Below are 18,128 nucleotides of genomic sequence, written 5' to 3' on the forward strand. Positions count from 1 at the left end.
TCACTATTCATCCTTGGAGATTGGAATAAGGCAAGAAGAGAAGACGAAGACTTCAGGATTCATTCCATATGAATTTTGTTAATTGATTGTTTAATGTTTGCCCTTTTTTTATTATGGATTTTGTTACCTCGTATATGAGGAACTAATTCGTTGAATTATAGAGATTGAGACTAACTGTTTCATGTTTACTTAATTTCAATTTTTGATATCCAAGACAATTTCGTTCAATTCTATGAAATAATGCTTCTGGTTTTCTGACAAACAACTAAGATGATTTAATGGCATGTGGGGGAATCGAAAGAGGATTTGTATGTTTAATCAGAATTGATGACACTATAGTTAATATCCCAAGAAAAGCTAAACTTAAGCTGAAGGGTTTTATGAGAGTTACTCTCTCTGTCGCAAGTTACTTGAGTCGTATTTAATTTTGGGTTGCCTCAAGTTACTTGAGTAATTTCTCTTTTTGGTTAAAAACAAAACATCTAATCACCTCTATTATATCTTTTCTTTTACTTTATTCTCTCTTTTACTTTATTTTACTTTATTTAACTCACTAAACACAACTTTCTTAAACCTCGTGGCGTAAATAAACGTCTCAAGTAACGTGGGCGGAGGGAGTATTAGCTAAGATTGTCAAACTTAATATTAGTAATCTAACTTTACGGGTCAACAAGAATAATTATGTGACTCACCTAAGTAACCATGTAGTCATGTTTGGATATCATAATTGTATTTTGAATACACTGAAGTAGTGAAATCATATCCTCATAATTCTCTTTCTCTTGTCTCCTCTGAATTTCAATCACTATTTAATTGTTGTCTGTCATTTACTCTATTTAATTTGATTGCTGTTAATTTTAGTGAATTCATAAAAAAATCATACTCCTATTTTTCATTAATTTTAGTGAATTCATAAAAAAATCATACTCCTATTTTTCTAAATAGTACTATATGTGATCGAATATGTGGTAGCCAATTTGTAAACTTTCTCCGTGTTCGAAACTATGTGCTTATCTTTAGCTATATTAGATATTGTATACTTGCAGTTATTCTTAATGCTAATAAATTGTTCATCACTAGGGGTGTGCATTCGGGTTAGATTCGGTATTTTGCCCAAACCAAACCGAACCCGTAAAACTGAATTTATGTGAAAATTGAAACCGAACCGAAACCGAAAAATAGAAAAATCGAAAACCGAAAAACAAAAAAAAGCATAACATGATTAACATCCATCACCCAACACAAATAATAAGTTTTAGGCTACAGTTTATTCAAGTCTTCAGTGCTTCCAACTTCTAAGTTTCAACAACTAATTGAGATTTAACTACAAGTCTTCAATCTTCAATATCTTCCAAGTTTTAATTACATTCTTGCTGGTGCAAACTTTTGTCCATAGTTAAATCTGAAAAACAAAATAATCACATAAGTTATTGATAATGAGACAGAGAATTCATGAATTTCCTAAAAAAATGGTAATAAAGACTTAAAGGCAGAGGAGTTTAAAAAATTGAAATATCAAAAATTTTAAAATATGAGGCATGGACGGCAGATCTGGTTGATTAGAATCATAATTCTCAATTTCACCATATGAATGCAGCTTCACTATTTGCATATCTGATTAATACATATACTTTCGATACTCATTTTCAAATATGAAAGTAGAATTGAGAAAATTAAACAAATTCAAGAGTTTAATCATTTGTAAATAAATATTAACTTACACATTATTTTAATATTTATTTACAAATGATTAAACTCTAAATACAAGAACTTTGGACTTATTTTAATTGTTCACAGAAATACACAAACTTAAATAAAATATCCTAGTGCAATTTCTTAACAAATTAAATAGGAATTAAAAAGATGAGTTGAGTTGTTACCTTCTTATGGAGGCGGTGTGGATGGCTGGAGGGCGGAGGCGACCGCTGGAGGGCTGGAGCACGGCTGGAGGAGACGAGATGGAGCACGGGCTGCACGGCTGGAGGGCGGAGGCGGCGTGGATGGATGGAGGGCGGAGGCGGCGGGAAGGTTAGAGATAGGAGATGGGTTGGAGGCTTGTTGGCTTGGAGAGAACGAGAGATTTGGGAGAGTGGAGAACGAGAGATTAGGGTTACAGATTTGGGAGTATATATTTATATTCCATAAAAAAACATATATAATATTATTGTATTAAATAAAATTCGGTTTTTCGGATTTTTTTCGTCCGAACCGAACCGAAAAACCGAAATTTTCAAAATTTTGAAACCGAACCGAACCGAACCGAATAACCGAAAAAACGAACCGAATTGTATATTTTCTGTTTGGTTCGGTTCGGATATTCGGTTTTCGGTTTTTTCTCACCCCTATTCATCACTTTACCCCCTGCTTGGATTTCTATCATTTACCATCTTCCCATTTTGTTGGGGATGGTATGTTAACATGTTTCGTTCATGTTCTAGATTGGTGTTGTGACCAACCCTAATATTAGTACGGGTGATGCACTATTTATTAGCACTAAAAATACCTGCAAGTTACATGGTAGATTTAGTATAGCAAAAGGTCAGTGCCGGGATATCGAACACAGAGAATAAAATTGCAACTGACTATCATATACTAAGCGTCATATACTATTTAGAGACACATGATTTTTGGGTTATAACTTAAACTAGACAGAAAGAAATAAACAAATAACATAAAATATAAAAAAATAAATAACAAATAATACAAAGCAGGCTAAGGAATGTAGAATTTTAGGAACCACAATCAAAAGCTAATATCCAAACGACTTCCTTGAATTACGGTGTCTAGAGTTACTAAACTATCACAGATGTAAAATTATATCTTCTTCCGAAGCATACAATTTGTAGATTGCTACTTAGAACCGAAGTGTCCTTCCTAGAACTAAGACAACAACTCCTAAAAGCTCCTAAGATAAATTTGCTTCATTCAAAGGCTCAAATCTCCTGATTATATTGGCAAAGACGTCAATTTCTCCTCTTTCAAATTAGACTATTCATCTCCCGATTATTGCAGTAAAATCCACATGCATTTATAAGATGACCAATCAAACAAATGTATAAGTACAAGAGAAATTGAAATAACTACAAGAGCTAACATGGAAAAACAATTGAATATATAACTCAAAACCATAGCATGTTTACCAAAAATTCTACAAAAGATGTTTAATACTCATAGACAAGTAAAAACAACAAAAAGTACTAGACATGAAGAAAAACAAAACAAAAACCAAGGTTGAATTAGGCAATCTTCAGTCTTCTCTTGTCTGGATCTGCAGAGCTCCGCTCCAATGGAAGATCAAAGAATAATATGTGGAATATGGGATGGAAGAAGTATAGAGATGGAAAGGATTGGAGGTTCTGAGATGGAGAAGGATTGGAGGCTCTCAGATGGAAGAAGGTGTAGAGATGGAGAAGGATTTGAGACTCTGAGATGAAGAATGTAAATTAGGTTAAGAGGTATTTATAGGGTGGAAAAATGTTTAGCTTTGATAATTTTCGCGCCCTACAATAAATGTGAGAGATTAGGGCAACAATTTATTTTATTCTTTGAATTCCCGCCTAAATTTCCGTCAGCTTTGACTGCATTGCGCAATGGTCATAACTTTCTCTACAGATCCAATTGAGACGTTCAAGGTGTCAACACGAAACTCTTTCGAAGGCGAAGAGAATGCTATGAACTAATTACTGATTGGACTTCAACAGTGCTGGGAAGACCGGCTTGAACTGAGGCTGCTGCACCTTGACTATTTTGCACATTTTCTATCTTTTTCTATCATTTATCAACAAACACATCAAAAATATCAAATGTATAACATATGCAATTTAAGAACATAATTTGCATGATTGAAATTTTAAACGAGTCAAATCTAGCCCTTAAAAACATGCAAAATCCGTGTTTGTCAACGGGATAATGAATTTGACGGTTATAAAATGGTTATAAGTTTGAATTTCACAAATGATCTATAGATTGAGCTCATCAAAACCTGATTTAAAGTGTTTGCCGCTTATTTTGTCTGCAAGATATTACACATTATTAGAGTTTATTCAATGAGCATGTCGGACAGTGGTTGCATCATGTTATCATTGTCATAATATTGCCGACAACATGGCTGGCACCTTGCCCAAATAATTCATTCAAATTGCTGAAAATATGGTATTATCATCAATTTTAAAACATCATTAGTTTATTAAGTATCATTCTTGATTTGTAGCGGTTTAATTCATTCAAATTGCTTAAAATCTTGCAACCCTTAAACAGAAAGAACTATTATTAACTACTCTTCTTTGTTGATCAGATATTTCTAGATAAATGCCAAACATAGAATTGGGCAAATGGCCTAACACCTGAAGCATGTGCAACCAATAGATGAAGACCATAGTTAATGCCCAGAAAGGGACGAGATGAAATATAAACATATTTTCCAGCTCAAAATTGGGTATTTGAAATTATGTGTTTTGGGGAAATTCTGACTCCGCTTTAAGGAATATTCAGGACAGTCCATATTTTTTGGGTATTCATGGATATATATATATAGAAATTATTCAATTGATGACTTCCGGTTTGTCTCTCAATAATTCATTTTGTGAAAGAGGTTCATGTAATTTGGCTTTATGGTAAGTTATAAATTCACATGATAAGTTGATACAGCATGAAAAGCTCAACTCAGATAGAAAGTTTTTATTATTTTTATTTAACGGGTTGTCCTTTTCGCCTTCACTGTCTGGTTCAATGTCATTATGTAGTGATTTTAATTCTAATTTGTTGTATTGAGTATGCACGACGTGTGCCACAAAATAACTGAAATGTAGAGATATTAGACAAATCTTTAATTTCTTGAAATCAAAATATATTACTCCTAAATTCCGTAGAAATAAGTCATATTTCCTTTTTCGTCCGTCCCATAGAAATAGTCCATATCCATTTATGACAATCTTTTTCTCTTTCTCTTTTACTTTATTACTCCCTCCGTCCGCCATTAGGAGTCCCGATTTACCATTTTAGTCCGTCCGCCTTTAGGAGTCTCGGTACTTTTATTATAAATGGTAGGTACACCTCACTTTCCACTAACTCATTCCACTCACATTCTATTATAAAACTAATATATAAAAATGGGTCACACAATCCACTATCTTTTCTCACCTACTTTTCTTTATATTTCTTAAAACCCATGCTGAACTCAAATGAGACTCCTAATGACAGACGAATGGAGTATTTATGAGCCTCATCATCCACTACACAATTCCAACAATTTTTTCTATATCTATCTTACTTTACTAATTACCCATTAAATCTCAAGCCAACTGTAAATGATCTATTTCTATGGGACGGACGAAGTATTACTGATTAAAAACCGACTGCAAAATAATGAAAGCCAATAAAACGATGTTTTTGCCACTTAAGCGATGTCAGATGGCCAAAATCCATTGCATGTCATGCTAAAGGCAATGAGTTTGACTCGTCAACACGTTTTACAAGAACCATGAATTTCAAATCATTTCGCCACAATTGGCATTCTTTCCGTTTTCAACTTCGCCGATGTCGTCCAATAGAACTGCATCATTGCATAATGATAAAGAGTTGAATATTTTTAGTTAGGTTTTTCAACCCTAAAATGAGTATAAATAATTTAATTAAAAATATTCAATTGATTTAGTTACTTTAAATAATTAATTTAATTAGGTGTTTTGTTATTGATTTATATTATGAATGTAATTAGATGTATGTATAAAACACTAAAAAGAAAGAAGAAAAAGAAGAGAAAAGAAAAAAGCGGAAACTTAAACTAAGGAGAAAAAAGAAAGAAGAAAGGAAGATAAAATACTAAAAAGAAAGAAGAAAATGAAGATAAAAGAAAGAACAATAAACTAAAGAAGAAAAAAAGAAATAAGAAAGGAAGAAAAAAAATCTTATATTTGGTTCTATTTAATTGCAATTTCCAATAATATCCTTCATAACAAAAAAATCACATGTTTGGTACTTAGGGTTAATTTTGTCATAGGTACCAAAAATGATATAAAATAAAAGTTAGATACCATTTATATACAAAAGTGAAATATTAGGGTAATTTATATAGTTCACTCAAAATTTAAATGAAATAAATTCATATGGTAAAAAAAGAATGGCGCCAACAGTGAAAAACATCAACAGTAGTACAGCATTCAAGGATGTCATAATCGTACGGTCAAAGGGTGTAAATACACATCCCAGCGGACAAATAGCTCGAGCCAATAAGCGGTTGACAGCAAATCCTTAAAAAACCGCCTGGTTTTCTCGAGTAGCGGATTAATTTGTTTTCTCACATTCAACTAAGAGCATCTCCAGTGGGCGGACATCCCACTATGACATCCACTAGGACATCCCAAAAACACCTCCTGCCACGTCACTAGGACTTCTCATCCCACTGCCACGTCACTAGGACATCACCTCCTATGTCTGCCCTTCCCACTAGGACATCCGGCAATAAAAAAAAATCACAATAATTTAATTACGTAAAAACGAAAATATAATTTTGACACGGAATACGGAAAAGTAAAATACGGGCAAAAATACATATTCATAAAACATAAAAAAAAACATAGTTAGAAAAAAGCAAAATACATAGTCATTCGAAAAAAGAAAAATACATAATCCAACATCCCCGGCTCACTCCGCGTTGAAATGAAGTTCAACGAGCCGTATATATAGAGTTTTTTTTTTAATAATAATTTCCGGACGTCCGACCGGGACGTCCGACCCTTGCCACAGTGGCGGACGTCCGCCTGCCCGTCACCGGGACGTCCGAGGACACCCAACGTCCTCACGGGACGTCCGTATCCGACCTAAACGCCACAATGGCGGACGTCCCGGTCGCCCGTCGCGACGTCCGACCGGACGTCCGCCATTGGAGATGCTCTAATGTACCCTCTTTATGAGACAGCATTTTACAATTACCTCTTATACAATACATCTGGAATGCGCCACCGTTTCCTTTTTTTCACCCAAAATGCAATAAAAATCGATCCAATTCAACTGGTGGGATTGAAAAAAAAAAATTTAAAAAGTGGAAACAAAAACCGTAATAAGATAAATTGAGGGCATCTCTCCACCTCAATTTGTTTTACCAAGAGAGCAATAACTAAAACTCCAAAATAAATCAGTTGGAATAATAATTTCCTGCATCCCAGGTTTTCCATTTTAGGTCTTGGGACCAATTAAGGAGCAAGAGAGAGAGAGAGAGAAATTAAGAATGGGTAGAGGAAAGGTGCAGTTGAGGAGGATAGAGAACAAGATCAACAGGCAGGTTACCTTCTCCAAGAGGAGGGCTGGTTTGCTGAAGAAAGCAAATGAGATCTCTGTGCTCTGCGATGCTGAGGTGGCGCTAATTGTTTTCTCTCACAAGGGGAAGCTCTTTGAGTATTCCACTGATTCTTGGTCAGTGCTTACACATTTCTTTTTCATTATTATTTGAGATCTCCTGTTTCTTGAATTTGGGCTTTTCATTTTTTTCTTTATTAAATCAGGGTTTTTGTTTGTTCAACTATAAAGTTTGGATCTTGATTTTGTTTGCTTGGTTTTTCCAAGTTTTAGGTTTGGTTTCCTATTTCTTTTTTATTTATTATTTTTATAGATGATTAATCTCCTTTATTCATTTGTGGGGATTGAGTTCTTGAATCTGGGCATAAGTTGTGTAATAACTATGTGCTTGATTAAAATTGCAAGATGAATTTTAAATTTTGTGTAATAACTATGTGTAGGTTTTTTGTGTAGGGTGGATACACATGAATAGAATAGAACTAGCCTTCTTGTCATGGTGCTGACACCTAAAATATGGCATTTCAAACACGTTTATACAAGGGTTTTTTCTCTGCATTTTACTAGTATGATTTCAATTTCAATTTTATCGAAAGTTGTCACATTTTCTGACTATTTATGTTTCTTTATGCTTTGTTTCGAGTTTTGTGTAGATAGATTCTAGGGTGTAGGAAATTTCTAGACCTAGCCACGAGAGAAGAATTGATGATTTGGTTGATTTCTATGGAAAATTTGAAACAATTAACACTAATAATTTCTCGCGATTATACTTGAAAAGAGCAGTTTCATTTGTTCGAAACAAAAATGCTTCAGAAAAAATTGGTTTAGATTCTCTTTGTGCCTCACTTATTTATGTTGAATACTAGAATTTTTTTGCAAAATAAATATTACGTCTATATAATATAGGGTAAACGTCAGTTATATTGATTGCTCATTTTTTATAAACTTTCTGGATATCTATATTATTCACAGAATAACTGACTAGCTAGGTAGCTAGCTAGAAGCAATGTGAGTACATGGGTTTTTATACACAGGTAGAGAGATATAGAAGGGAGGACTATATAATAACTTAGTAAATCTTTCATATTTCCGGTCTTATTTATATAATAATTGAGTGTAAAATATTTTAAAATACTTTTGATTATTCATGGTTTTGTTGATTATGGAGGTGGAGAAGATGTGTTTAACTGTATGTTATACTACATTTTTCTTGTTTTATACTCACTCCGTTCCGCGGTAGTGGAGACCTTTCTTTTCGGTATGTGATTTAAGAAAAAAATATGTTAAGTGAGTTAAGTAATGGAAGAATAAAGTAGGAAATGAAAAAGATAGAGAGATGAAGAGATAACAAAGTAAGAGAGAGTAAAGTAAGTGAGCAGAAATGTGTTGACTTTTATTAAAAAAGAAAATGACTCCTTTACTATGGAATATCCCAAAATGGCAAAAATGACTCCAGTACTATGAAACAGATGAAGTAATTATTTTGCTTCACTACATGTAATTTACAATGCCATTAAACAAATATTGCGGATAAAAGTAGTTGAATGAACGTACTAGTTTTGTGATCTATTGTGTATAGATAATTGTAAGCTAGCTATGGACAACACTCCCATGTATAAAGAAAAAAAATCTATAACATGCCAAAGCTCTTAAATATTTTATGTTTTAAGAATTTTCAACTCACCTTAATCTCAACGATGTTTCTCATATTATGATATGGAATTTATGTCTTAAATAAACTAGGTTACGCTGAGGTTACAATTTCTTCTATTGTCATGATCGATTCTAGGAATATATTTGAGGCATTATGCATCAAGAAAAGTTTGGCTATGAATAAGTTTTCCAATTTAAAGATAAGTTTTACTTAACCTTTCAAAATTATTTATCTCATATAGACGCCAGGTAGAAAGTCACTTTGAAAAAAAGAAAAATAAAAGAGAAAATCTCTTAAATAGTGGCAATCATATTGCAAATATTTATACGGCACAAAACCAATGTTCTTTTTTGTTTTTTTCTTCTAATTTTTAAAACCTTTACTACGTTTTCTTCCGTCTCCTTGTTCATCTTTGCTTTGCTGGTACGGTAGTAAAGATTGTACATTAATTGATTGACATTGATTTGATGAAAATTGAAACAGTATGGATAATATTTTGGAGAAGTATGAAAGATACTCGTTTGCAGAAAGACAGTTAATTGCTAATGAGCCTGAGTCGCCTGTAAGCGCTCTTACTATTTTCATGGCATTGCAATTGAATTTCTCGTGTTGTTTAGTAATTCACTTAATCTCCTAAGTAATTGTTTGAATAAAATTGAGTGTATATATAAACTCAAAAGGGCAGCCATAACTTTATGTGGCATTGCAGGTTAATTGGACCATCGAACACAGCAAAGTTAAGGCAAGAATTGAGCTCTTGCAAAGAAATCAAAGGTAAAGTAGTTGTTAATTAACCCACACAAATTTGTGATTAGTGCTTTCTTGTGGTTTTTGCATGCCTTTTTCAAACAAATATGCTTAATTGGTCAGGCACTACATGGGCGAAGATCTGGACGCGATGAGCGTGAAAGATCTGCAGAACATGGAGCAACAACTCGACAGTGCTCTTAAGAACATCCGATCACGAAAAGTATACTATATCTTGCACAAACACACACACATACCTGGTTTTGCTTCTTTTTTTTAAAAAATTTTTATTGCAAACATCAACCACTAATGTGATCGATCTTAAATATCTGCAGAATCAGCTCTTGTTTGATTCAATATCGGAGTTGCAGAAGAAGGTTTGTCCCTTCCACACCACGTGCATTACTTATCGATATGTGAACCTAAGTTGATTCAGTTTTTCTTTATGTTATACAGTAGTACTATCTTATATTTCACTTCATTATTTACATAATATGCAATTTTAGTAATGAAATGTGAACTGACATGAATGCAACATTAAATTTTATGAGTGGGAAATATGCATACATGCATTCCATTTGTGTTACATTAGCTACTACTCCAAAAACACTTGTATTTATAGGTTTCTTGACATGCATTATGCATATAAATAATTTGCAGCCATTGAAGAAGTCTAATGCGCCTCATTTGTTTATAGTATATACTCCCGTCTGCCATTAAATGTCTCATTTTTCCTTTTTTCATCCGTCCGCCAATAAATGTCCATTTCACTTTGGTAAATGACCATACATTCCGCTAACTCATTCCACTAACATTTTATTATAAAACCAATATATAAAAGTAGGCACCACATTCCATTAATTTTTTCTACCCACTTTACTTTATAAAGTAAACAATTTGTTAAAACTCGTGCCGGTCATACATGAGACATCTAATCATGAATGGAGGGAGTAGTGTGTAATTATATTTTATGAAATTCTTTTAGAGCTTATTATTAAGCTGCTAAAAATAAAGAGTCTTTAATGACTTATATAAGTTGATTACTATGAAAAAGTCATAATTACAACAACTAAAATGTACGTAAGGGTTTTTTACTTTTTTCCAAAATAATTAAATGTATAATATCAACTTCTCTTGCTGTTTCTTTCACTGAATAATTTCAGGAGAAGGCTATCCAAGAGCAAAACAGCATGCTTGCAAAAAAGGTGACATATCTCTCTCTCTGATCTCTCTCTCTTTCTCTAGTGGTGAGGAATCCCCATTAAGTATAGGTGTTACGTGACATAGATCAAAGACAAGGAAAAGGAACTGGTACATCAGACACAATGGGAGCAGCAAAATCCCACCACAAACACACAACCTCAATACCTCATGGCATCTCAACTTCCTTGCGTAAACATGGGGTAAATTAATTTCTCAAACAAAGTTTACAATTTGGCAAATACAAATCTACCAAGACCTCTTCTCATACGTCGTTGATGCAGAGGCAACACGTACAATGAAGAATCTGAGGCGAGAAGGAACGAGCTGGACCTCGCTCTTGATTCACTCCACTCATGTCATCTGGGATGCTTTGCTGCGTGAAATCAATCGCGGTTCTTGTTCACGGGGATTTGATAGTAATCTTGGTGAGAATAAGATGGTGCATTATATATGTATGTATGTTGCTGTTGTTATTACATTGTGAGTGTATACCATGAGTTATTTCATGTGTGGGTCGGCATAGGTTCTACAGCCCAACTGTAATCAATAGAATAACTCACTGTGATTCTTGAGTATAATATAATTTGTGTAATTTGTACTCCTTCCACCCATTAAATATGAAACGTTAAATTTTTGGCATTAGATTTTATGTAGTTTTGTTTGGTGAGTTAATGAATAGAGAATAAAGTAAGAGAAAAGGAAAAAGTAAAGATGATGATATTTCATTTTAGAAGCATTTTATTTTTAATGGGATAACCCAAAAAGGAAAAAGTAAAGATGGTGATATTTTCATTTTAGAAAACATTTTATTTTATAATGGGATAACCCAAAAAGGAAAACGTTTTATTTTTAATGGGACAGAAGGAAAATAGTATATCCCTACGGGGCGTGTTATATTGTTAACTCACCCCTAAATTGCTAACTACTACTAAACGGTAGATATTGGATCATGAAATCAAGGCACAAGATCATTCATCCATGAATATCAATACAATGCATAGAAAATGTCAATTAAGGGTATTAATGTCAATTAACCAAAAGTTAGTTATAACTAACTTTCAAAAAATATCTGAAAACTTTATATAATTATAACTATCTCAATTTAAATTATTTTTTTACACAACATATATCAAATTAAAAATATTTTTATAAGGATTCAAATGAGATCTCACTTGGATATATTTCGATGTCAAAATTTTAAAAAAATATCTTGGATTTTCATATTTTTCAAAAAGTCAATGTAGCTATCATAATATGTCAACATAATACATATACAATGTCAATGCTAAATTGTGTTGACATATTCAATGAATCGTATTGATATGTTTAATACGCTATATTGATATTTTAATCCAAAACCCTAATTTTGGTAGTTTTATAATCTTTTTAAATTTAAATAATAATAAAACAAAATTACACATGGTAATTTATTGACCACTAAATCTCTACAAATCTTATGGTTTAAAATTAGTTGTAGTTAGCAATTAAAAGTTGAGTTAACAATTGATCACTCCCCATACTCCTACTATGTATATATAGTTATATATATATATATATATATATATATATATATATAGGGTTTTGATCTATGCAAAACTAGATTTAAATACAGAAACGCAGAACAATATCATAATTAGGTCACTTTTAGGTCATAATTAGGTAATTTTTAGGTCATGCTAACAAAGCATGACCTAAAACGATCTTAGCATGACATTAAACCCAAATATTATAATATGACCTAAAATTGCTTAATTATGACCTTCCGTGTTTTTGATTAATTATTGACCATTAGATCATCTAATCCTAGGGCCAAGATTTGGTCTGCATTTCTGGATTTAAACACATACTTATTTTGATCATCTCCCTATATATATATATATATATATATATATATATATTTAAATTGTTTAATTTTTCTTTTAGGGACGCTACATTTATATTGATATGTTTTTTTAAATAGAAGCATTATCATTTTTTCTCTACTTATCGAACTATCAAAACAACAGTACATAAAATTTCATGTCTAAAAGGAAACTTCGATTTAAGCAACTACTGACTGCAGACACGATTTCCAACTTACCCTAAACCCTAAGACATCCAAAGTGAGATTTTCTTGTATCAATGTTTACTGCATAGTCTGAATCGCTGCAGTGCTTCTTTCTGATCATTCTTCGCACCTTCAAACACAATCCCATATTTAGTTGTGCCCTTCAAGTACCTCAAGATCCATTTTAGTGCATGCCAATGTTCTATCCCAGGATTGGACATAAATCGGCTAGCTACACTGATTGTATGGCTCAAGTTAGGTCTAGTGCAAACCATTGTGTACATTATACTTCCCAAAATGCTAGCATAAGGGATCTTGTCCATTTCTTTCCTTTCTGAATCAGATTTTGGACACTGATTGCATGGCTCAAGTCAGGTATGTGCTCAGCTTAAACTGTTGAGCCAGTGGAATGCTCACAGCCTAGGATGAATCAATCTGAAACTTCTTCAAAACTATCTTGATATAGTCAGATTGTGTGAGCCATAATTTTTTCTCACTTTTTGCTCTCACTATATCCATCCCAAGTATGCACTTTGCCCGCCCCAAATCCTTCATTTCAAACTCAATTTCCAACTGCTTCTTCACTGATTGAACTTCCTCTACAGTTGCCGCTGCCACTAGCATATCATCTACATATAGTGATATGGATTTAAAGGCGGAAGTAAAACAAGAACTGGAATTCAATATAAAAGAACAATCCTCCAAAGAGGCCAAGATAATCCTCCGAAGAGGCCTACGGTTGATACCGTCCTAATACACTTTATTTTCCGAGATATCTAGCTCTTCTAAAGAGGAGCTATTTATAGGGACCAACCTATAGATAAACAATGAAACAAATCCTCAACATTTAAAGTAATCTTTCAACAATCTCCATAATAATGAAAATAATCTCAAGAGATAATGGAGATCATTAGCTTGATCTCTATCAATTGTAATCTTTCAAAATCTCCATAATAATGAAAATAATCTCAAGAGATAATGGAGATCATTAGCTTGATCTCTATCAATTGCCTCGCTGCCAAAACAGCCTTGCCCACAAGGCTGGAGTTGAAACATAAACACATTGCTTTGATCGGTGGAGGCTCGTACTCGTGCTTTCGAAAAGAATCCACATTGCCGAACAAGAGAAAATGGCCAACAACATTAATGCATTGCTTGGGTATCCTTGTTGTTGGGCTTTCAAGTAGCCATTCATACTCAAGATGTTTGGTAGTCATATGCATCACAAAGGTACACCAACAACTAGCTTCAATGAATTCACATGTGGAATTAGGAGAGGAAAACATGAGCGAAGAGAGATGGCCAGCCCCAACTGGATGTACAGTGAGGGGCGAAGAGAGTGCAAGCAGTTTTGATTGTGAAATGGATGGTGAAAGTGCAACATTAGGTTGGGTTATGGGCAACTTATGGAGATGCTGATTTGCAGGGATGGATGGTGCATCCAAACATGGGAGAGTCAATGGTTGCTGGACTGGTTGTATCTCCTGCACAAGGGGGCTGGTTGGGGGAGGATTAGGTGCAAGAGGAAGTAGGGGCGGCGTTGGCTCAGTGTTGAAGTTGTGGGACTTGGTATTGTTAGTGTGAGATAAAGGTTGATCATCTAAGGTGAATGCGATCTGTTGCATGCGCTCCCGAATGAAGCCACGAGACTGTAGATCCAGCAAGAATGGTGCCAAGGCATCATTGATACAGTTAGAGATCCGGGCTTCGAATGTGCTCATTTGCACTTTGATGTTCGCGACCGCCTTCTCCAATCTGTCAAGACGTTCTTCAGTGCTCTGAGTGTTCACCATGATGCGATCCACGTTCGCCGCACCAAATTGATATGGAGTTAAAGGCGAAAGTAAAACAAGAACTGGAATTCAATATAAAAGAACAATCCTCCAAAGAGTCCAAGATAATCCTCCGAAGAGTCCTAATACACTTTATTTTTCGAGATATCTAGCTTTTCTAAAGAGGAGCTATTTATAGGGATCAACCTATAGATAAACAATGAAACAAATCCTCAACATTTAAAGTAATCTTTCAACAGTCTCCATAATAATGAAAATAATCTCAAGAGATAATGGAGATCATTAGCTTGATCTCTATCAATTGTAATCTTTCAACAATCTCTATAATAATGAAAATAATCTCAAGAGATAATGGAGATCATTAGCTTGATCTCTATCATATAGCAGTAAGTATACTACAACATTTCCTTCCCTCTTCTTGATGAAAACGCAGCTGTCATACATAGATCTTTCAAAGCCTATTTTCTGCATATATTTACCAAATTTCATATACCACTACCTCGAGCTCTGCTTCAATCCATAGAGTGACTTCTTAAGCAGGCACACCTTTCCATCATCTCCAGGCTTTATGAAACCCTCGAGCTGCTCCATCTATATCGTTTCTTCTATACTCCCATGCAGAAAAGTGGTTTTTACATCTAGCTGATGAAGTTCCCAATCCCTTTGCACAATGATAGCTAAGAGTATTCTGATGGATTATGTTTCACCACGGGTGAGAATACATCATTATAATCTATGCCCTCCCTTTGTGTATAATCCTTTGCCACCAATCTTGCTTTATATCTTACTTTGCCATTTTGGAAAGCTTCAATCTTTTTCTTGAAGATCCATTTAGATCCAACAACTTTATGATGTAGTGGTCTCAGTACCAATACCCATGTCTTGTTCTTATAGAGTGAATCAATCTCTTCTTATATTGCTTTCATCCACCCGTCTTTCTCTTGGCTTCTGACTGTTTCCTTATAGCTTGATGGCTCATGATACTCTATTTCTTCTACAACACAATGCAGAGTACATCATGTCATAGTCATTGAATTTGGATGAAAGCTTGATCTGCCTCTTTGATTTGGCTATGAGTGGAGTGGCTCTTTTGCTTTTTCAGCTTCCATCTAGCTTACTGATTCACCATTATCACCATTTGAACTTCCTTGATGATTAGTATCATCTGCTCTTTCTTCATTTTCTGGAAACTCTACTTCAAACTGAGTGATAAAAGTTTTCTTGCTAAGAAATGACATCTCTTCTTCTTTGAAAACCACATCTCTACTTACTATAACCTTTAAATTCCCAGGCTCAGTGGACCATAATTTATAGCCTTGACCCACTTCTGATAGCCTATCATCACACATTTGATTGCTCTAGGTTCAAGCTTATTCTATCTGAGATAGGCATATTCTCTACAACCAAATGTCCTGAGCACTGAATTGTTTACAGAAGATCCATACCATCTTTCATCAGGTGTATCAAAATCAAGAGCTGAAGATGGGGACTTATTAGCGAGAACTGCAGCAGTAGATGCAGCCTCAGAAGCTCTTATCCATTCCTGATGTGAAAAGCATGCACCTGACTCTCTCTAGCATAGTTCTATTAGCTCTCTCAGCAACCCCAGTCTGTTGTGGGTGGTTGGGAACGGTCCTATACCTTTTGATCCCTTTACTTTTGCAATACTGATCAATTTTGATGACAAGAACTCTGGCCAATTATCAGTCCTAAGAAACTTCAAAGGCTTTCCCTTTTCTAGCTCAACTTCTGTGCACCACTCTTGAAATCATCTATAATTGAAATAAAATACCTGCCTCCACTTATGCTTTGAGTAGGAGATGGACCCCATATATCACTATGGGCATAGTCCAGTGGTGAGCTAGAACTGTGCTTTGCAGCTTTGAAGGTTTGTTTCTTGATTTTTTCCCAAGATACATTGCTCACAGCTGCTAACTTCTCCCTTATCTTCCTCTATATCTATCTTGATGGTTCCTTTCTTGACTAGTTCTTAGAGACCAGCCTCTCCAAGATGTCCCTATCTCAAAAGCTAAGATTTCAACCCCAATTTTTCTGTCAAATTCAGTTCATTCACAATTACCTTTGCTTCAAGATAATACGGTCTATTCGATCTCTTTGCTCTCATGACAACCTTATCATTCTTGATCACTTGCATAAAACCTGATGAAGAAAAACTCATTCCCTTTCTTTCCAACATACCAAGGGAAATCAGATTTCTTTTTATGGAAGGAATGTACCTGACTTTAGAAAGAATCCTCACAGTTCCACCATGCATAATGAATATGATGTTTCCCATTCCTTCAACTTGGCATACATGATTGTTTCCAAGTAACACTGATCCATTTGATTCTTCCAAATCAGTCAGCCAATCCCTCTTGGATGTCATATGGAAACTATAGCCTGAGCCATCACCCAAGAACTCAAGATATGCCTTTCTGTGATGTTTAGAGCCTCCGCTACTTCCATCTCCTCTATCAGCAGTATTCACTTCCTTCTCATTCTCAGACTGTTTTTTCTTCCAACCATAACAGTCTTTCTTGAGACGTCCTGGAGTGACATCTCCTTGTTTCTTTGGAATCTAAATCCTTTGATTGATGTGGCTTGGATTTATTTGCATTCCATTTCTTCTTGAACTGCTTCTTGGAGGATGATGCCTTGACATTCAAGGGATTTCCCAGCCGACTTCTGGAACTCTTTGAGCTTAAGTGCAGAGTGCACCTTCTCATAGGTGATTTTTGAATCCCTCCCAAGAAGTATGACATCTTTGAATTGCTCATAGCATTTTGGCAAAGAATTCAGAAGCATGAGTGCCTTCTCTTCATCCTTCAGTTGCTCATCAATATTCTCTTGATCATCTATACACTTCCCAAACTCTTCAAGCTGCTCCAGAATGCTTCTTGACTCAGCAGTCTTAAAAGTAAACAACTTCTGCTTGAGATGCAATCAGTTGGCAAGAGACATGTTCATGTAGAGTGACTCAAGTTTCGCCCAAACCCCATCTACTGTTTTTTCGTTCGAAACTTCCCTCAATACCCGATCATTGAGGATGAGAATCAACGTGCTATACGCCTTATAGTGGAGTTCTTGTCTTTTGGGATCAACTTTCTCATCCCCTTCAGGTGGCTTCTGATCCCCCTAATCAAGATCTCCCATAAACCTTGTTGCATACCGAAATGTCAAAATACCAGCCTTATCGTACTGAAAAAATATAAAAAATACCGAACGTTTGGTATACCGTGATTTTCGGTACAGTATAATACCTTACCGAAATCTTTCGGTAAGGTAACAATATGAATTTTCTTATACCGCAGTATACCGCTTCATACCGAAGTTCGGTATGTACCGTAAATTAAGGTATATACCGTAAAATATAAATTTAATAGTATAAAATATA

General features: G+C 34.6%; 1 protein-coding gene across 1 annotated transcript; it reads left to right on the forward strand.

Annotated features, from left to right (window-relative positions):
• Positions 1-7,031: 7,031 nt before the first annotated feature.
• Positions 7,032-11,536, forward strand: LOC121758794 (agamous-like MADS-box protein AP1). The gene is made up of 8 exons (XM_042154197.1): positions 7,032-7,410; positions 9,428-9,506; positions 9,654-9,718; positions 9,815-9,914; positions 10,027-10,068; positions 10,855-10,896; positions 10,979-11,094; positions 11,176-11,536. The coding sequence occupies exons 1-8, from the start codon at positions 7,226-7,228 to the stop codon at positions 11,273-11,275; spliced, it is 729 nt and encodes a 242-aa protein (XP_042010131.1). The 5' UTR covers positions 7,032-7,225; the 3' UTR covers positions 11,276-11,536.
• Positions 11,537-18,128: the final 6,592 nt, after the last annotated feature.

This window comes from Salvia splendens, chromosome 12 (genome assembly GCF_004379255.2).
Source record: "Salvia splendens isolate huo1 chromosome 12, SspV2, whole genome shotgun sequence".
Lineage (NCBI taxonomy): Eukaryota > Viridiplantae > Streptophyta > Magnoliopsida > Lamiales > Lamiaceae > Salvia > Salvia splendens.